Raw genomic sequence first — 21,855 nt, forward strand, 5'->3', positions numbered from 1 at the left:
CCCCCCCCCCCCCCCCCCGTGGAATGCTGAGCCTCTGATAAAGATGGGCACTGAGTTTCCACAGTCTGAGAGGACTATCCCACGGCCTGTTCGAGTACCTGGAACAGTGCGAGAGGGTGGGGGTGCGGAAGACAAAGGAAAGGTCATTAGAGGGTCACCTGCCGAAGCGCTGCCTAGGGAGGAAGCCTATAGCTGAGGATGGGATTTCTCCTCCCCTCCCCCACTCCCACCCCCACCCTCACCCCCCCCACCCCCGTTTTCATTTAGGTTGCTCTCTCCATGAGTTCTTATGAGAGATGGGAAGAAGTGGGACCGGTTGTGCCGGGACCAGCGGGGAGAGGGAAAATGGAAGAGGAAGGGGAAACAGTTGTAAATTTACTGAGAAGACTCAGTAAATGCTGCTCAATACTCCTGGCCTGCTGCTGTTTAGCTGAGAGACAGGTGTGGCACGACGGAGTACAGATTGGTGCCTATGATGGCAGATGTGAAAGGGTAGAAAAGAATTTCCTACTGATAATGAACTTGCTCCCCAATTGGCTAATGGACAGTTTTCTGTAAATTAAAGGAAGCCAACCATCTGATTAGTATTTCACAGCGACTGGTCACCGGGAGACGCTGTGGGACAGCAGGAGAGTTCTTACAGGGACTGGATGCAACTGCTTGGAGAATTGCTGGAGATTTCCTTAATCAGAATGGAAATAGGGACAGGCTGAGGCCTTAGAAGCGTGGTACTTAAGGGGAAAATCCACGGCGTGTCTCTCAGCTGTTGGTGGGTAGACGGAAGGGCAGGCTGACCTTATGGAACTTGGTGTTTTTGGTTTTTTTTTTTTTCTTCCTTCTCCTTATCTCTGTAGATTTACAATGTTTCCCACTCAGAGACCTCCTTGCCTGCACTGAGATGGCTGACACAGAGATTGACCAGGGGCTGAACAAGAAATTAAACTTCTCCTTTTGTGAAGAAGATGCTGAGAATGAAGGGCAGATGACCACGCAGGGAATCGGAGGGTCCCAGAGCCAAGAGGCTGGGCCGGATGAAAGTGAGGAGCTGGAGGCTCCCATGTCCCCCGCCAGAGACCAACTCTACACCTCTCCGAACAGAGTCAAGGGAAGTCCAGGTCCTGCTCTTTGGTCCTCGGCTTCAGGCCTTCCCGATTGTCCAGAGACACCAGCATTACACTGCAAGAGCAAGCAGCTAGCCCCTACCCACTTCTCCACTCCCAAAGTGAGTAAACCCAGAGAGGAGGGGCCAGGCCTCTGGGATCTTTTCTCCTATGGGTCTGCTGATGGGAGAAGAGGGTTTGGCCATTTGCATATATGTAATGAACTTGCCTTACAGACTAGATATATCTTAAGTGCCCTGTTTCTTAGTGGAAATGAAGCCTGGTTTAAAGTTACCATGAAACAGAATGAAGTGTCTACCTGCTTGTTTTCCCTCAGCCAGTAACTATTTGGTATTGGCTACACATATATCTTAGTTGAAGAGATCTTAAAGACTATTGGAGCTTGAAGAGATGCAGAGGTCCAGACATCCTATGTGCTTTGCATTTAAGAAAATCAATTCCCAAGAGATGAGTTGTCTTACCTCAGCCACTGTTAGACTGGATACCTTTTCTGTTTTCTTTAGTCTGCTTTCCTTTCTATTCTGCCAGGTGGCTGCATTTCTGGGTAATTGCTTACTAATATTTTCTAACAGAGGAATGCCCATGTTCACCATTGGCATGCACTCCTATCTGCCCTTGTTCTCTGCACCACAGAGTCCCCGCTGCTTTTGGCCAAGTGCAGCACTGGCACCTCTATTAGACTTAAACAAAGCAGAACTTCTTTAAAATTCAAAGAGGGGGTTGGAGAGATGGCTCAGAGGTTAGGAGCACTGACTGCTCTTCCAGAGGTCCTGAGTTCAAATCCCAGCAAGCGCATGGTGTCTCACAACCCTGTGTAATGGGATCTGATGCTCTCTTCTGGTGTGTCTGAAGACAGCTACAGTGTACCTATATATACTAAATAATAAACCTTTAATAAAAAACCAGAACTTAAAGTGTCAGCAGTTAGGCCCTGGTCGCTTATAGTTCACATTTTACTTTAGTTATGCCACATTGCATTGCTCGCTTATTAAAGCCAGGGCTTAGTGCTGGCTCCATGTGGGAGATGCTGACGCCATGGTGTGTGATTCCCTAGGACTCTCTGCCTGCTCAGCTCGAGGTCCTTGAGATCACTATAATTTGTGTGGTCCTGCTTGCAGACAGTCTGTCAGCGGGGCTCTGTCACGCCTGCTGAGAGCCACAGTATGTCTCACAGGGAATGCTAGGCTTCCTGTCTGAACTGTGGACAAAGAGGTTCTGGTGTCCATCAGAAGGCATTTCAGTGTTCTAATACCAACCCAATGATCAACCACCACCACCAACTCCTCCTTCCTCCTTCCTCCTTCCTCCTCCTCTTTCTCTTCCCCGTCCTCCTCCTCCTCCTCTTTCTCTTCCCCGTCCTCCTCCTCCTCCTCCTTGAGAATCCACTGTGGGTTATTAACACAACCTCTGTTTCCAACCAGTTTACAGTATATGAGGAGATGGGCAGGGTGGTACTTGAGAGCTTGCTGTGTAGACAGACTCAGTGGGATGATTAGGAAAGAAGGGAAGGGGAGGGAGGGAGTGGACAGCGATGGGAGTTGGTGGAGTGTTGATAGACGATGGAGAGTGGGCCTTCAGGGAAGTGTGCAGGCAAGCATGGCAACCGCACTTGGCTGAGTACCTCATCCACAATGCGCTCTGTGTTAGCAGACCCTCTGCTAGAAAGCAGCACTTAATTTCTTCAGCAAGTGCCCCCAATTAGAAAGTAACCAAAGCAGCGATAAATGCCCAGATAGTGTGATGTGGAAGAATAGCAGGGCATGGGGAACGGTAAAGCCCTGCAATCTTACATGATTATTTTTAGACTATCATTTTAAGAGCTATGGTTGTTTAATGACAATCCATTCAGCATAGTGTGAAACAGTTTTGGAGGCCTTTATCATCTGCATGGATACATGGAGTGGTTTTCTTCTATTTCCTGGCATATTTACTCATCCTTGGAGCTAATATTCTTGAACTCTTTTACTGAGATGAACCACTCTAGAACACCACTGAACCACTCCAGAACACCACTGAACCACTCCAGAACACCACTGAACCACTCTAGAATACCACTGAACCACTCTAGAACACCACTGAACCACTCCAGAACACCACTGAACCACTCTAGAATACCACTGAACCACTCTAGAACACCACTGAACCACTCCAGAACACCACTGAACCACTCCAGAACACCACTGAACCACTCCAGAACACCACTGAACCACTCTAGAACACCACTGAACCACTCCAGAAAACCACTGAACCACTCTAAAATATATAGTCTAAGGGATGAGAGACCTTGTGCTTTTAAACATCTACAACTGTGTCTGCCACTCTATCATAAACAGGCATGAGTGTTTATATTAAGTTATAGTTCTATAAAATGCTGATGGTTGGGATGCATTTAGTTAAAAATCTTTATAATTTTTCTGCTCTTTGATTTCTACTTCTATGCTTTGGTTCCTGGGGCCACTGTTTATTGAGAATGACCTATTTCTTTCTCTGTTCATTTTTATAATCATTTTTTAATTAAAAGTTTAACATGATTACATTGTTTCCCTTTCCCATTCCACCACACCCCCACCTCTGCACCACCCTCCCCTGCCCCTTGCTCTCTCTCAAATTAATGGCCGCTGGCCCCTTTTTTCCTTACCCTAGGCAAAGAACTACAGACAACTGAAAGATGTTGAAAAGATATGGTTTTCCCCAGGGAATACCAAGTGGTCAACCCTGAAATTATATACATGCTAGTAACATTATAGGACTGACTTGTATTTATATACTGAGGAATGTATATATGTAGACTATTATTTTTAAATCTTTATTTAACTTCATGGGGTTCTTCTCATTTTATGTGGTGTTTTGAGTGAATATGAGAACTCTAATTTTCATGTTTAGAAAGTCTATGAAATATATCTCATACAAAGTTATTAATTCAAACACACTGATGAACTGATTAGTAAATACCCATCAGTATCTAATCAAGCACCTGTCATTAATAAGTACCAAACAAATACTGGGATTAATATTTGAGAGAGAGAGGGGGGAGAGGGGGAGGGAGGGAGACAGAGGGAGAGAGAGAATATATAAGAACAGAAGGATGGGAGCATTTATAGTATCATTTTTGTCTACCTAAATGCAATGTCCTCATCTTTGAAAGCTAAAGCTAGGACTTAGAATTGGCTTCACAACTGGGAAAACTGCTTGGAAGAAAGGGTGGAGCTTAAGAAAAACATTGATTCTTGTGTCAATTGATTCAAGAACTTAGTTTAGAATTCTGTATGCTTAAAATAAGAACATCAGATACAGTGCAACTAGTTCTCACTGAACCACACAATCTTTTAGCAATGGCATCTGCCGGTCCACATATTAACTAGCTAGTTGATATGAAACTTTCTTTTACTTTTTAAAGCCCTATTCTGATTCGCCATTTGTCATCCTCACATAGACGTCGCTGGGTCAGCCAGAGATTTCTTTGCTAGAGAAGTTCTCTACCCGAAGCTCTAAACATTTGAGACTCACACCTGCTTCCCTCATGGATGAGAAGATCTCTTTGTCTCTGGTCAATATCAACCCCTTCACTCCGGAGACCTATAGAAAATTACTCCTTCAATCAAAAGGCAAAAGGAAAACCAGAGACTATCTGTAAGTGTGCAGTTCTCTTAATCTCCGAGAACACCTTTGGGCAAGTGCTAGAATACGGTTAGGAGTAAGAACGCCACTTGAACGAAGCCGATGTCCTGTGTACAAGTCCCTCATCCCTGCATCAGCGTGGTTCACAGCGACTCTGGCACCTTTCCATTCTGATGCGCACTGCAAGGGGCTTTGGGATCTGACTTCCAGTAGACAGCTGACTGTGCTAGGGACTAAAGACCACGATTTCCTTTAGTTACAATGAGGCTAGCAAAGGCATTCATATTTTAAACTCTATATTGTGGCTTTGAATTTGGCCTGTGATACTGGTGATGAGAGTTACAGAGCGGTTGTTTGAACTTCTCTGTAGGTGATGGAAAATGGAATAAAGAAAGGGAAAAGATAGGACTGCTTGTGTTACTTGGGGGCATTAACTCTCTTTGTTACATTTCTCCCTTCCTATCTCTCTTTATTGTGTTCCTGTTTCTATTCTTCTACCATGTGGATTCCGGGGCGTGAACCCAGGTCCTCAGGCTTGCTGGCAAGCACCTTGACTTACTGAGTCATTTAACTTCTCTGCCCCAATTTATGGATTATTTCTTTACTAGTTTTCTTTGCTATTTTGTTTTATACAATGGAAACAGTTCTAAAATAGGGAAGCCATTTGTGTTCATACATACTCAGCAAAATAAATGTATAGCTAACTGTCTAAGCTTTGCAGAGCATCTAACGTACTGTGCTGTTTCTTTAGAATTTGTGGCTATGCACTATAGCCTTATGGCCAGATGAGATTTTTCTCCATATGATTGTCCAGCTCTTAAGCAGTCAGTACCTAAATACAAGTCTACTCAGTCTACTTTGTTTACTAAGAATATTAATGGTGTTTGGATTAACACCTAATGGTTGTTCCACATCTTTATAAACCTTTATAATATTACTACCCACTCAACTTAGTGAAGTCAGCAGGAGAAGACAGATAATTTGGATTAATAAAGCGATTCTGCAGTGTCACCATTTAATGCTCAGGACAGGATAACTTTCTCCCATCGTCACTGTGTGGTCACTTTAAGAAGGATCAGGGTGCAGCTTTTACTTTGAACCACACATGTTAGCACTGGGTCTCATGATTATCGTGTTATTTTCTCACAGTTATTTGCTCCCTGTACTCCTCTGAAAGAAAATTGTCTGGTGTGTCCACTGAAATCTTGCCTGAAGACCCAGAAAATGAAATCACGAAAAGGAGGATATTTGTCAATCATTTCTTATTATAAAGTAATTGAAGGCCTCTTAGGCAAAATTATTTCTGCTATACTCAATGTCTAGCTGTATACTGAATTAAAAGCTGGGTTCTAGGCGGCCAGTGTTGGTGGGAGGGCGTAGTGTGGCTGTGAATTAAGAAGTGCCGTGAAGTCAGACTTGATTTCAAATCCAAGTTCTGCCATTTGTGAACTGAGGAACACAGTGAGGTTTAATATCTGTTTTGGCTGGCTCCTTTTTGGGGATAATAGCACCGACCTTCTCTTCTGTTTTCTCCCTTGTTTCCAGGTCTTAAAACAGGGGTTCTCAATTTATGGGTCATGATTCTGTTAGGGTCAAATGACCCTTTCATAGGGATCACTTATCAGATATCTTGCATATCAGATATTTACATTATGATTCATAACAGTATCAAAATTAGAGCTATGACGTAGCAGTGTAAATAGTTTTATGAGGGCTGAATAAATAGCTCTGAGATTAAGAGCATTTGTTGCTCTCACAGAAGACCTGGGGTTCAATTTTCAAGACCTTCATGGTGGCTCATCAGTAGCTTCAGGGCATACAACATCCTCTTCTGGCCTTAAGGGCACCAGAAAATCATGTGGTATTCAGGCAAAACATTCATATGTATATATGTGTATATAATAAATCAATTTTTAAAAAAGAAAATGATTTTATGGTTGGTGCTACCACAGCACGAGGAACTGTGTTAAAGGGTCACACCTTGGGAAGGCTGAGAGCCACCATCTTAGTAGGGGTCATCTGCTTGCCTGGAATGCCCATCCCTTTTCCTCAGTCAGTTCCCATTCCTTCTTGGGTCTTAGCTTCCATATTCTCTTCAGGGAAAGGCGTGTCCCCTCATGAGATACCCACATAACTAGGTGCAGTTCCTGTTGTCTCTTGATGCTCTATTAGTATCCTGTTCTAGGCTCTGGGAATAAATTCCTGGGTCATTTCTACTCTCCCGAGCATAAAGTGAAGAGGAAGGGATTATTTGCTCACCACAGCAGAACTTATCTCAGCAGCCTCAGTGTCGCTCATTATTCAATCACCCTTGCTTCCCCTTTTTCTTTTTTAGTGAGGAGACTGGAGAAGGGGAAAGCAAATCTGCTCAGTGGCTGCCTGCTAAGGTGAGCATGGCCTTAGGCTCAGCAGTCACAGCAGGCATCTTCATTCTGCCTTCCTCTCCTCCCAGGTCCGCATTCTTCCCCCTCCTTCCTTGCCCTCATCAGTTTCCCCCATTTCCCCCCATCCTTCCTTTCCTTACCCCTTTCCTCCGCCCTTAAATCCTTCTCTGCCCTTCTCTTTCTCTTCTCGCTGTCAACCTTCTTCCTCTCTTCCTTTCTCTTCTTTCTTTCACTTTCCATCACCCTACCACCATCCCTCTCTCTTTCCTTTCCTTTCCCTGTCACACACACCTATCTTATATCCTTAGCTGTTTGTGTTGCAACAGAATTTACATAGACTGTAGTTAGTGTCAAGATAATCATTTGTTATTGTTAGCTGGTATGTAAATGCTAAGTTATTAGATAATTTTAAAAGGTATCTATTTCTTCTTTTAATCTGGGAAACTTTCTATCCTGGGGTAGAGAAGGAATGTGAAAATTAAGCTAGTTTTGTCCCCCCAAAATTGAAATAGAGAGCAGTGGTGTTGGTCCAGAATGTTTGAGCTAAAAAGAAGGTGGCCAGAGCACTAAGTGTCAATTGCCGCATCTGTTGTCAGAGTTTAACTCACTCACAGATTACAACTAAGTTTTTCATTCTGTGGAATCATTTTGCAAAATTGTTATTACTAGAGGAATTGGAAAGAGAGCTGGGAATGGAGCCAAATCCCAATATGGAAGAATCAGAGATTAGGATTGCCTAAGGGCAAAGAAAATTACAGGTCTCTCTGATAAGGACTGATTGGAATTGAATGTGAAAATGATCTAGGAATAGTCATTTTTTTTTTTTAATTTACTAAAGTTAGATGAAAAACATTCTTGCTAATTGGGACGTTAAAAAAGATGACACTGGGGAGAGAAATCATCTTAAATTTAGATTCATGTATAGTTATAGATATTTTGATCATAATAATAGACTGTAAAATTCCTGTGTTGACATTATACTAAGATAACTGTGATATATTGATATATAACATATATCATCATGCATAATATATAATACATATCAACATAAACACAAATATAATGATATGTGATAAAACACTGTAATTATTACATATTAGTCTACCTGAGGTGTCATTGCTATGATTTTCATGTTATAAACAGAAAGCTGATGAGTTAGTTCAGTGATTTCCCGGAGTTGATTTAGAGCTGGAAAAATGAGTGATATTACCATCTGCCACTAGGGGGAGTTATTTCTGAGCTCATGTAATGGATTAATTCATTCAACAATTTTGTTTCCCAGACTAAGACTTCAGTGCAAACAAACTGAAATAAGAAAATTTACTCAGTATGAGGTGCAAATACAGCACTCAGGCCTTGAGAAGGGTAGAGATTCAAAAGGAGGTTTTGATATTATTTGTGCTTGCTTGGAACACGCTTCACTGTTTCCTGTTAGTCCTTTAGCTCAGGACAGTTGCTCTGGGTTTCAGAGGCCAAGTTCAGAAGCAGATGGGTCTCCCATCAGAACAGTTTGACTAGATGGAGGAAATAACATTTCAAAAAAATGTGATCAGGGGCAGTACCGACTTGTAAGTGAGGTTACAAAGGACATAGGTGTGGCCAGCCATTGGCAGACTCTTCCTGCTGTGAACCCATTGTCTTTCCCTCACATTTTAAAAAGCAATTTAGGAAATGCAATATAGCTCTATTTCATTGCTTGCTGTATGTAGGAAGGCTTACTCTCTCTCTCTCTCTTCTTTAAATATTTTAGAGAAGTGTTCTACAAGAAACTAATATGGCTTCCCGCTATGAAAAAGAATTCTTCGAGGTAGAAAAAATTGGGGTTGGGGAATTTGGGACAGTCTACAAGTGCATTAAAAGGCTGGATGGATGCATTTATGCAATAAAGCGCTCGGCAAAATCCTTTTCAGGATTATCAAATGAGTGAGTACCTTGAAAAGTATCGGATGAACAGGCTTGGATTTGGTAATGTATTGATTCTCCAAGTAGTTTTTAAAAGAACACCAGTATCAGTAAAAACACACCATTGCTTGTTTTTAAATGTATCCCCACCACTGCGTGTCATTTTGTATTCATAGCTTCATCGAGTTGTCCAGAACACCAATGTTATTTCCTAAGATAGAGCATGATGATTTCAGATCATGTTGTTGTTTGTAGTTATAGGGTCTTGCCATATAACTTTGGCTAGCCTGGAACCCACTAGGTAGAGCAGGTTGGCCTTGAGCTCAGAGATCTGCCTGTTTCCACTGGCATTAAAAGCATGTACTACCTCAACCAATATGCTGCTGTTGTTTTAATTTCTTGGCTTTTCTGTCTACTGGTCTTACTGCCATTCTAATGAATTGTGGAGTGGTCTCCTGGTACCTTTTTAAATTCATCTGAAATATTGTTGGACAGAAAATACTATCAGTGGTTTAACTCTGGGTTGTAATCTTTTAGCTTACCCTCCACAGCTGTGATAAACACCGTGACTAAAAGCTACTTGAGGAGGAAAGGGTTTATTTTTTTGCGTCTAGGTCCCAGTCCATTGTAGAAGGAAGGGCAGGGACTCAAACAGGAGCAGAGACAAACACTGCAGAGGGACACTGCTCACTGGCTTGCTCCCTAGCTCATGCTTAGCCTGCTACTTACACTTGTCTAAAGCTGGAACCTCCCACAATGGGCTGGGCGTTCTCTCACCAAATATCTAGCAAGACAATCTCGTGTAGGCTTGGCTGCAGGCCCACCCCATTTCCTCCATCCCTCACTTGACATTTCCTCTTCCTTGGTGGCTCCACTTTGTACCAAGCTGACAAGAAAACTAACGAGTACATGTACTACTAATTAATTCATTAGTAAAGTTTGATACTGTATGCAAAGGAAAAACTATTATTAATGTTTATATTTAACTTCCAGAACTAACTGTCCATTTCTCCCTTGATCAATAGGAAAACCAACATTTTCTGATTGAATCAATGCTTTTTGTGAACTCCTTTCATTTATACTGATCATGTGAAAGCCAGAAATTACAGGCTTTTTGTTTTTATATTGGTATCAGTCAAGAACAGAATTTGCTTTTCTTTTGCACAATGCATCTGTTTTGCAAGAATTTCCCCATGACACCATCAGATTGACTGAGTTTAATAATAACTAATGACCATGTAGCCTTTAGAGAGAATATAGACCCACACAAATATCCACAATCGAGTGTGTGATGGCTTTCCTGTTATACCTGTTAAGGCTTTTTCACTGGTTATACAGCGGATTAAGACCTAAAACATATGTGCTATTGAGGCAGTAAGCACATGAGGCACCTCTATATATGCCAGGTTCAGTGTATAAAGCATGGACTTTGGTACCAGGTTGACCAAGGTTCTGCTCTTAGATCTACTATTACCAGTTTCACCTTGGACCAGTCACTTACTCTCGCCATGTTTTCCAGTGTATCTTACAAGAATCTATAAAGACTGAATAAATCAAATACTAAGCATGCAACATGCCCTAAAAAAAATATTTTATTGGTAATGCCTTTCATGTTTCCCTTTTAAGAAAACATTTTAATCTGTATTACTTCAATTAATTTTTCTAATGCTTTTCTGTCCCCTGGGAGTTTGGACTTGCATGAAGTTTATGCTCATGCAGTGCTTGGCCATCATCCCCATGTGGTTCGCTACTATTCATCATGGATAGAAGATGACCACGTAGTCATTCAAAATGAATACTGTAATGGTAAGTATGTGGACTGATACAAAGGGATGAATATTTTCAATCTTGAGACATAAATGTGCATCCTGGCAGTTTAAATCTTTACATATCAGTCACACTGAACATGTTTGTGTCTGGAAGCAGAGATTAAGAATGGAGGTGAAGAGTACTTGAGTGTCTGTCTGAATATGTGTGTGTTTTATACAAAGCTAGTGTAGCTGAAACAAAAATGTTTCTAATCCTTTCACAGCTTCTCTTATGCTGAAAGAACAAAAGTCGCCATACTAGTTTAAATAATTCTATTACCATGTGCACTGGGAAAGGTATAAACCAAACCATATGGAGGAATGTTGGAATAAAGGCTCCTAGTTATAGTCGGTTTGGTAAAGATTGCCAATTCTGCCTGTTTTACTATGGACTTCTGAGTGAAGGGATCCTTCAGGTCTCTTGCTGCTTCAGACCTTTGAGCCTAATTGTTCTCACCACAGGCATGGGATAGGTGCCGTGACCAAACTCAGTGGTTTCTGTTTTTGTTTTGTTTTTAATAAATTGAGTAATATCTGCACTAATTTTAGGAGCAACAATATATATTCTAATAGGAGAATATTTGAAAATCTTCATCCCCACAGCCATCCTTACTGTCTCTAATAGTGATTACCTTCCAGTGCACACCCAAAGGCCCTGTGTATAGTGGTCCAGCCTGGCTTTGTCACAGAGAGACCGGTACCAAAGCTTCTCCATTAGGGAATGAGTGGATGAGCAAGCAGGCTGTAACTAATGTTATGAAAAGCCAGGGAATGGCACACACACCTTATCAAACAGCACCGTGGCACTTCTCTTACTGTCTCCCTGCAGCTAAGATTTCCCTTTGGCCTTAACCTGTGGTTCTTTTTACCTTCCCTCTAAACTCACACCACCCCCTCCATTTGTTCTAATAGTCATCAGGGAGGTGGAGCCTTTCTTTGTGCTTATGATTGAGACTTTCCTTAATCATCTTTTTTTTTTCCAACTCCTTTTTCTAGAAGGAAAATTGGTTGGATTTCCATGATTTTTTTTTTTTTGGCTACTCGCACAAAGTATGAAATAGCAAAAATTAACGAACAAAGTAAAATGTAAATATGTTGTAGATCCAAATGAAAAGGTCCAAGAATTTCAAAACCAAAAGATAAGGAAGTTGTTCTTATTATAATCATCCTTTACTTCATTTGGGCATGTTCGTACTTCTCTATGGCTGACAGTCTACTAAACTCTAGCTAGAGAAATAGATGGATAAATCCTTCCAAGTGCTTTTGCTCCCCTCATTCTGATAGAAGAACTACATAACAGAAATCTGATGCAAAACCATCTGATACAATCACAGATAAAGAAGCAGTCAGAGAGATATGACAGGGTACTCAAAGGGACCCAGCTATTAAAATTTGGAAGACCTGTTTTTATACCCCAACTCTGATGCTCACGAGCTATATAATTAATTACAGGAATATCACTCAACATTAGTGCATAAATGGACGGTATTATTTATTACAGAATTGATTTGGCAGTTAACAGAACTTGCCAAATATTAGCAGATGCTAGTTAAAATAGAGTAGCCCCAAATTTCATAAAGGAGGCAAGACTTGAATTAGATACTGCAGAAGAATTACTATAGTTTAGGAAACCAGAGGGAAGGCATCCAATTGTTGGAACATCAGGCAGGCTAAAGGCAAAGTACTGAGGGTCCTGACCTGACAAAGTAAGAAAACCATTATGAGCGATTCTCATAGTAGAAGTAATGTCAGCAAGGTAAAAGGTAGGGATGCTATACAGGACTTTAAAGTCCAGTCAGTGTTGTTCAGTGGGTTACAGGTTGAAGGGAAGTGTTGCTTCATCATACTGGCCCATTGCCCTCCCAGAGTGCTCACTCACTGATGTGTAACTGATTTTGCAATTTAGTGCTTACAGGTGGAGCCTGTCTAGGTCCTCCCTCCTCCTCCCTCCTCAGCTTCACTCCCGAAGGTTCCTTCCTACTTGTTTCCATCTCTTCATCCCATGGCTTCCCATTACTCATCTCCTAGTCTGTCAAATCAGTCAGACTAGGGCATGGACAGTTGGGATTTTCATTTAGATGATATAGTAGGTAATTTAGAGTCTTACAAATGTATAACAGACGACTATTGTTAGAAACCCACTGCCATATAATTTCCCTTGTTGTCCCTCCTAAGCCTGAACCAATCATATGTCCTCTTTTTCCTGACCTTTGTCAAAATGCCTTGGAAGTCACTTCTGGAGCAGTCTAGACAACTAAAAGATCTCTAATATATTCAACAGCCCCCAGGAGTTTAACTGATTCTGGGTTCAACTTTTTTCTCTGTAATGACAATATGTGTATCCCTGGTATCTTCTGTCATTGAAATTCCATAAAGCCAACCCTTGATTCTATTTGTTCAAATAATATGACACATCAGGGTCAGTGTATATCATGGAATCTCATGAATGGCTGTATTCCTCCATGGGGGGGGGGGAACCAATAAAGAGCCACTGGCAGTAGAAAAATAAATCAGTATAATCGACAGCACTATAAAACGATGTTGGAAGGATATATATGTCTGGATGAAATATCCCATTGAGTTGTTAATCTGATTTTACATTTTACTATTAGAAGTTCTTTGCTTTATATTTGTTTTGAGAGGAAAGCCAAGTACCTTTTAAAGATGTTCTTTCTGCCAAGAGGCTGAAGTGCTCTTGAATACTATCACAAAGGCAAGCTACAATGTGGCACAAACATGGTTTTCCTCAGAGGCATGTGAATAACAACAGCTGAAGTAAGCTCCCTCCTGCCCTCCACCCCTGGGCCAGAGGAGCGTGAAAACACATCCCAAGAACAGTTCTGTGTTTTGAAGAAACTGAGGTCACAAGACTCCCATTTTCGGGGAGTTTTCATAATTCTCACAGGACTCCAGTCTTGGACCGTGTCCTGACAGAGGTCCTTGATTACTTATTTTCCCCCTGTTGCCAGGGTAAACATCCAATTCAGAAACCTATGGCGTATACTCCAGGTCTTTCAGAAGAGAAGTGTGCATTAGATGTAATTCTTGCCACTTAGGAATACCCAGGCTGGGTGCAGCTGGAAGAGTTTTCCCAGGATGTGGCCCCTTCCTCTTTGTTGATATGTAATAACTTCACCTACGGTACAGATTCAGTTTCACAGTAACTTCCTTTAAAAAAAATTGAAACTGTTTGCTTTCCTTGCAAAGGAGTGGAATTTTCTTGCTGACTGCACATATTTTATGACAAACATGGCCTTTAAGGTTTGCATGGGATTCTTTTCTTAAAGGACAGAGGTCCTTCAGATTTTATCATTTTAGACCTTTCTGTTGTAGACAGGTACAACTGTAAATTTTATACCTGCTGATAGGAGTTGAGACTCTAATTTGAAGACCTTGTCAGTGACCTTGGATTCAAAAAAGTGTTTAGAAACACTCTAACCCCTCGGGGTGGGTGTTTGTAAGTCCAGGCATAGCATTGAACTCAGGACTTCAGTTTTATTCATGACAAAGATAAATCAATATAGTCTACAACCGGTGTGAAAATACAGGATTCAGGCATAATAAGAGCTTTTAAAATTTCTCCAAGTTACTACCATTACATTGCCAATTTTATGATCTACCATTAATAACTTAAGGGTCACACTGAAGTTACTAATGTTCTATAATTATTAGTCTCATAGGATTGATTATGAATACTAATAATCAACTGTCCAAGTTGGCTTGATTGTCATATGGTTAATAATTAGGTAAAATTCTTAAAATGTTAGTTGTCACATACCCGAGGCAGTAGGGCCACTTATTGTATATCTGGCCACATACTGAGAAACTAGAATCTTATTTTGCTTTCGAATTCCTGAAATCATAGCATCTATGGCTTCATTGTAGGACTGATAATTGTATGTTTTGCATGACCCTGAACTAGTCGAGATGTGTTCAAGTCTCTGATAATAATTTCCTGTGCATTTTCATACTTGTTTTGTTTACTCTATTGTGTTATTTACAATTCCTCCCCAGGTGGGAGCCTGCAAGCTGCTATATCTGAAAATGCTGCGTCCAATAATCACTTCCAAGAGCCCAAACTCAAAGACATCCTTCTACAGATTTCCTTGGGACTTAAGTACATCCACAACTCTGGCATGGTACACCTGGACATCAAACCTAGTTAGTATTTTTTCTGTCTATATTCCTCCCATATTTTGTCTTTTATAGACTATCCTGAAAATTTGCCCCTGTGTACTTTCAATCTCAGAGACAGTATTGTCTTCAAGAATCACGTTCTTCCATTTCTTTACCATAACAAATTCAAATATCTTTGTTTTCTCTTTGAGCCAGGGGATACAAGGGAAAAAAGATAATTTCTCACGTAGATCGGAATATCGAACTAGACATCTAATTTACCACATGTTGGCCATATCCTGATTGTGTTGTAGCTAGTACTGTGTTTTTCTAAGTCACCCCTGAGCAGAGTAAACAGAATGAGTGTGGTTTTCACTTGTGAAGTCTAAGGAGAAGTTATTATTTTTCTGGGTTTTGTTTATTTTGAGACAGCATGTAGCCATGCTCTTCAGAGGATGGAGGGTGGCCTATCTTAAACACATGCTATCCCATTACTGGCTGATCTGATCCGATGTAAGAAATTATGGAACTGGGTATGTGCACCCAAGAAGAGGCAGATGTAGAACAATTTTTGTGTGTTCAAGGTCATCTATATAACGAGTTCTAGGCTACTCAGAACTAGTGAGACAGAGACAGGGGGAAGGGGAGAGAGGGAACAGGAAGGAGATAGGGAGAAAGGGAAGGGAGACCATGTAGAAAAAATAAAATTCAGAGGTTAGTAGTTACTCTGCAACCGTACCAAAGGGAGAGAAGCTGGAATGCCACGGCCATGAAAGGCTGCTTGTGGGGTGGGAGCTCAGAAATCTTATGTCTGCTCTGTATTTTTTGAGGTAACATCTTCATTTGTCATAAGATGCGGAGTGACTCTCTTGTAGGCCCAGAAGAGGCTGAAAGTGAAGCTGACTGGTTTCTCAATGCCAATGTGATGTATAAAATTGGTGAGTCTTCTTTCTATTCCATCAGTATATTAATCTATAAATAACTACATTTACTCTACCTCCAAAGACATATTCATAAAAACACCCTTTCTTTCTCTTTTAAAAGGTGACCTGGGCCATGCAACATCCATCAGCAAACCTAAAGTAGAAGAAGGAGATACTCGTTTCTTGGCTAATGAGATCTTACAAGAGGTATAAATTAGAGACACAGGGTGGGGATGGACTTATTTTTTCAATTTTTAATTATTTGAGACAGAATCTTGCTGTGCTATCCAATATGGCTGCTGCAAACCTGTTGTCCCTCTATCTTAGCTTCCTAAGTAGCTGGGGCTACAGATGTTCAATGAATTTTATAATTAATTCAACTGTTTTTACCCTCAAATGAAGCTCATAGTGCCCCAAATGAAGAGTATATATTTGTAACTCAAACTTATTGAGTCCCAATTACATTCAGAATAGAGGCCAAGCACAGTAATGAAATTCCCAAAATGCATAGGAATGTTGTCTTCATCGATGGTGAATCAATATTTACGTAGTTCTTTCTAAAGATCCCTCACTGTTTCTAGTATTTCTTAGAATTCTTCACCTCGTGGGTTGCACAGTAGGAAGGAAACCATCTTTTCATGGTCATCTTTGTCTTTATCATGTTATCTTCCTGATAGCCTACCAACTCTGATCACTAAAATGACTGTTAGTCTCTGCCCATCTTCTTAACTTCCTGTTAAGTCTGATCTAGCTATACTATAACTTCCTTCTGGGTAATAATTAGGAAAAATGTATTTTCTTGTAATCAGCTAATTATATGTCCAAGCCTCCTAGAATCTGGTAGAAAAAAATGCAGAGATTCTTCCATGGACTCTTGGGGCACAGAAATATTGTTAAGGTGTGTTTATGTTCCCTTTAGCTTCTTAGGCACAAACCAGCAACTCTAGTAAATATAACTATTGGTCCAGAAGCTGAAAGTTAAGGGCCCATGTGATTCAGAGCTTATGTGGTATCAGACCTCTGCTAGTCACCTTTTAGACTCACTATCTTTAGACTAACTGGTCTTCTTGTCTTCTGTTTTGTAGAATTACCATCACCTTCCCAAAGCAGACATATTTGCCTTAGGGTTAACAATTGCTGTGGCTGCAGGAGCAGAGTCATTACCCATCAATGGTGACATGTGGCATCATATCCGCAAAGGGAACTTTCCCGAAATTTTCCAAGAGCTCTCAGATGACTTTTATGGTCTACTCAAGGTGACACATCTTCTGAGATGAAGTGCAGATGAAACATCTATATTTTAAATGTGAAGACAGGTGTGGTGGGGTGGGTAGAGGTTAGGTAAACATGAACTTGGTTAGGTTCTTGCATGAACAGGAGGAGGAAGGATATGGGCAGTTCAGATAAGACAGAATGAAATTTCTTGAGGAAACTTAAGTTCCACAATACACTGATGTAAACACTTTTTATTTGTTCTTCCTAATAACCCTATAGAATGGCAGGTGGCACATCTTTCTGCAGCAGAGGAAAGCCAAACTCAGAGGAGCTCTTGTATTCAGTTAATAACTGGCCATTCTAAATCAAACCTTATCTTTCCTCTCCAACTTCAGGGCTTGCACTGTTGTCAATGGCACTGTTTTCTAAAAGAATCACGCAAAGAGTATCTTTAAAAGTCTAAGCAAGAGAGTTAGAATAATGGTAGACTGCATTTACTCAAGCGTTTCCCATAGCTGGAAATGGTATGTGAATGCACTGGGAAAATGGAGACTTGCAGAGTAGACTTAATAGTTTTTCTCAAGTGTCAGAGAAAGATGAAGGAGTATAGGTGATTAATCTTCTACAGAATTGCCAAAGGGCTCTTCAGGCAACACATCAGAAACTTTTAAGTATTTTATGATCATTAAGAAACAAAAAAAGAAGTATAGTGTAGTGGAAATCCAAGTCATAGGTATAGACAACTGGTGTTTCCAGACATGTTCCACCTTCTGTTCAAGGTAGAACAATGGTTTCACTGAGGTCAAGCAGTTTTGCAAAACCTAGCGGTAGATACTGAACTGAAGTTGCCTTGAATGGGGAGATACTGCCAGTATCAAAACTTCTGTTTCCTTCCATGGTCCTAAATCTGTCTTCAGAACATGATCCATCCAGCTCCAAAGGAGAGACCTTCTGCAGCAGCTCTGGCCAGAAGTCGAATTCTCTGTCCTTTCTTGGAGAAAACGGATGAACTCCAGAAACAACTGAATTTAGAGAAATCCAAGACAGCCACACTGAAAAGGTATAGTTGGTTGTTGGAATCAAGAAAGGATCTGTTTGGAGCACTCACAGTGGTATGACTGGACTAATCTTTATAGATTCAAATTTATTGTATATTCTACATCATCAGACATAGGCTCTGCCTACAGGGAGCCTGGCAGTGTGCTTTATTTTATAGCATGCGACTCTGAAGCTCTGTGATTAAACAGCTTGAACGAATTCCAGGCTATGCAAAGGATGCAAGAGGGAGGTATACAACACCAGCAATCAGCAGTCCTTGGATTCTGAGGGATAGCAGGTATCAAAGTAACTGGTGATCACCTATGCTAGTCTTAACTAAATAGAGATCTATTTTAGAATGCTTAGGTGAGTGGAGACCTCCTTTAGAAAGCACCACGTTTGCAGAGACAGAAGGCAGACATCCTACCTGATAACATGTTTAGAGAATTATATTCTTTCCTGAGAAAAGGCAATCTGATCTCTGGTTGATGTAGGTTTGTATTTATTCATTTATTTATTTCTTCATTAGACAAATGGGAATTAGTATGGGTGTGGTTGGAAGAGATCATACAATGAATTTTACATAAGCTTTTGAAGGAATTCTTAATTTATTTTTGTATATGTGAACTATTGAAAATAAAAGGAAATGAAATATGGTCCTTGCTTGGAATTTGCTTAGATATTCAATTTTGCTTAGCTACAAAGTCCATCCTGGACAGACTAGCTTGAAAACCCGAATAGTCACCAAATCCATTGTTTGATTTTGAGCTGCAAAGACTCTTAGCCTTTAGTGAGGTAATTCGCTATTCCAAGTGATCTACTTCATATTCTTTTGCTCTTTTTGAGTTTCATTGTTTCAGGTAATAAACTACAAAACATACACACACACACATATGGGCATATATATGTGTATATATATGTTTATAGGAATGAAAATTGTCTGTGAAGACAATTCTGTGAAGCATATACTCTGTGAGGGTAGGCCTGAGCTACAAGTGACTGTCATTGTTCAATAAATGACAATTGATGGGCACCCATCATTTAGATGAAGCAGATGGCATCTTGAAATTGTCTTGATCAAGAGGTAATAAACTTGCTCTATAACAAACTAGATATTCAATTGTCCATGCTTTGAAGGATGTATGATTTCTGCTGGATTGATTCAACTCTGCCATTGTTGAATAAAAATGACCACCAAATATATATTTGTGATATGTATGTTTATAGCAGATAAAACCGAGTAACTGTGCTTCAATTAAGATCTGTATTTTGTCGCCCCATAGTTCTTATATTTGGTCTAAAGAGTTGTTCACCTAGAATTTTAATTTAATTCACCTAGAATTTTAATCATAAAGGTGATTTATGAACCTGACATGTATCATAAATTTTTAAATGAAAGTAAAAATCATAAGAGCTGATTATGCCACTCTGCATACAGCTCAAGCTTGATTCTGTAAGACTGAAATAACAAGAGCCACTGACTTTTCCATGCCTGTGTCCTTTGATTGCAGGGAACTGAAAAAAGCTCAGCATGTCCAGGCCCCTCGGAGGGACACCCACTGTCATCATCATCAGACCTGCTCACGAAGCACAAGACACCTCCTGGTGGGAGGAAGGAGTAAGGAGCCCTCACACGTTACCTGTGGGGCATCCTCTGTGTAGGAACCGACTTCTAGCTTTTTGCCACACAGCCTTTTGAAAACTCTTACAGGATACAAAACTGAGCCAGCCTGAATGGCCAAAGATCTCAAAAGCCATCCTGATGTGGCATCTATAGGCAAGGTCATAGAGCTTCTGGGTTTCTCCTTAGCAGTGGTCTTATGTATCATAGGTACTGAAGACTTCTTTTCCCTAATGATGCATTTCTAGCACCACTTACTAAGGGCTTCTAGTGGATAATCAGAAACCATGGCTCTGAACTGAAAGAAGCAGCAGATACGTGCTACTTTGGCCTATGGATTAGGAAGCCGCCTTATTCTTCACTGGGGTCCAAAGAACTTTCCCTGTACATAGAAAGGGATAAAATGTGGCTTTAAGTATCTGCTTCCAAGAGAATGATGCCTGTATTTCATTGCTTTCCAAGATCTGTCTGCTCCTATAATCACCAGCTCCTTTGAACAAGGAATTTGTCTACTATACTTTCTGAATGGAAGCAATCTCTTTTCTGATTCTGTATTATTAAATAAAAGGCTATCATTTGGACATTCCTGAGCTGCTTATTAACTTGTGAAACACAACCAGCACAGGCAGAGGCCCCAGGAAGTTTGGTGTACCTGTCCCCGTGTGTTCTAACCCTCTGGTGGCTGTTCCCCAAGTCTTAGGTCTTTATGGCTGACTCCAATTGCTTTTGAGTTTTTGAACATCATATCATCATTGGTTTCTCTTGATTTTTTTTACACCAGAATTCATCCTATTGTTTTCTGTGCTTTTAACATATTTAATCCAACTTGTTGTAAATAAAGATTTTTATCTTGTTCAAAGATGAACATGGGTAAAACATTCTTCTTTGTGACATGTACAAAGACTGTGAACTTTCTGTTAGTTTCTTGTAATTAAGAGGAAATGTAGGTCAGTAGTGGCATGTCTTTGTGTTAACACCATAAACCCAAATGTGCAGGTACAGTACATGTATAATGGCAATAAAATATTGGTCATAAATATATCCTTTTTACAGTCTTAATGAAGGCAACCTGTTAAAATTAAAAATTAAGAAAATAACCCTACTGACTACAAAGTATTTCTAAAGTTGCTTTCAAAAACCATTAAAGTATATGCTACTTTAATTAGCATATGTGGAAGGACTATGAAGCTTTATAAAAAATGACTTGAAAGTGAGAACTTGATTAGACTATGTGGTGGTTTGAATATGCTTGGTCCAAGGAGTGGCACTATTAGAATAGGAAGTGTGACTTTGGAGGAAGTGTGTCATGTCATGGTAGGGGTGAACAATGAAAGCCTTCTAACCACATGGGATCCATGGAGACAGGGTTTCTCTGTGTAGCCCTGGCTGTCCTGGAGCTCACTCTGTAGACCAGGCTGGCCTCGAACTCAGAAATCCGCCTGCCTCTGCCTCCCAAGTGCTGGGATTAAAGGTGTGCGCCACCACTGCCTGGCTGGGAGCCAGTCTTTTAGAGGCCTTTAGATGAAGATGTTGAACTCTAAGCTCCTCCTGCACCATGCCTGCCTGGATGCTGCCATGTTCCCACCTTGATGATAATGGAATGACCTTCTGAACCTATAAGCCAGCCCCAGTTAAATATTCTAATAAGAGTTGCCTTGGTCATTATGTCTGTTTACAGCAGTAAAAGCCTAAGACAGACTATTCAAAGGTGGTGGTAATGCCTGTTGTTTGGGTTTGTTGTTTTTTGCACCAACTTTGTTTCCCAAACTTTATGGTAAATTATTGCTATCCATAGCTGGAACTTTAATACATACATATATACATACATACACACACACACACACACACACACACAGACAGAGAGAGACAGAGACACACACACAGAGACAGAGAGACAGACACACACACACACACACACACACACACACACACACAGAGAGAGAGAGAGAGAGAGAGAGAGAGAGAGAGACAAAGGTAACAGTACTCTTCACTCTTGGGTATAGATAATATGGTTCTCCTTCAGTCAGTTTGGGAAGGTTTAAATCTGCTACTCCTCAAAAGTCTACTACTATTAGGAATTCAAGTTGAGCCCAGGTCTGGTGCCACAGC

The 21,855-nt window shown here is 40.6% G+C and overlaps 1 protein-coding gene across 1 annotated transcript; it reads left to right on the top strand.

Moving 5' to 3' along the window:
- Positions 1-886: 886 nt before the first annotated feature.
- Wee2 (WEE2 oocyte meiosis inhibiting kinase) lies at positions 887-19,958 on the top strand. The gene is made up of 11 exons (XM_052172478.1): positions 887-1,222; positions 4,555-4,751; positions 7,075-7,126; positions 8,874-9,046; positions 10,713-10,831; positions 14,848-14,994; positions 15,780-15,887; positions 15,994-16,079; positions 16,958-17,128; positions 18,005-18,147; positions 19,637-19,958. Exons 1-11 carry the CDS (start codon positions 899-901, stop codon positions 19,785-19,787), a joined length of 1,671 nt encoding a protein of 556 aa, XP_052028438.1. The 5' UTR covers positions 887-898; the 3' UTR covers positions 19,788-19,958.
- The last annotated feature ends 1,897 nt before the right edge of the window (positions 19,959-21,855 follow it).

The sequence above is a fragment of the Apodemus sylvaticus genome, chromosome 2, assembly GCF_947179515.1.
Source record: "Apodemus sylvaticus chromosome 2, mApoSyl1.1, whole genome shotgun sequence".
Lineage (NCBI taxonomy): Eukaryota > Metazoa > Chordata > Mammalia > Rodentia > Muridae > Apodemus > Apodemus sylvaticus.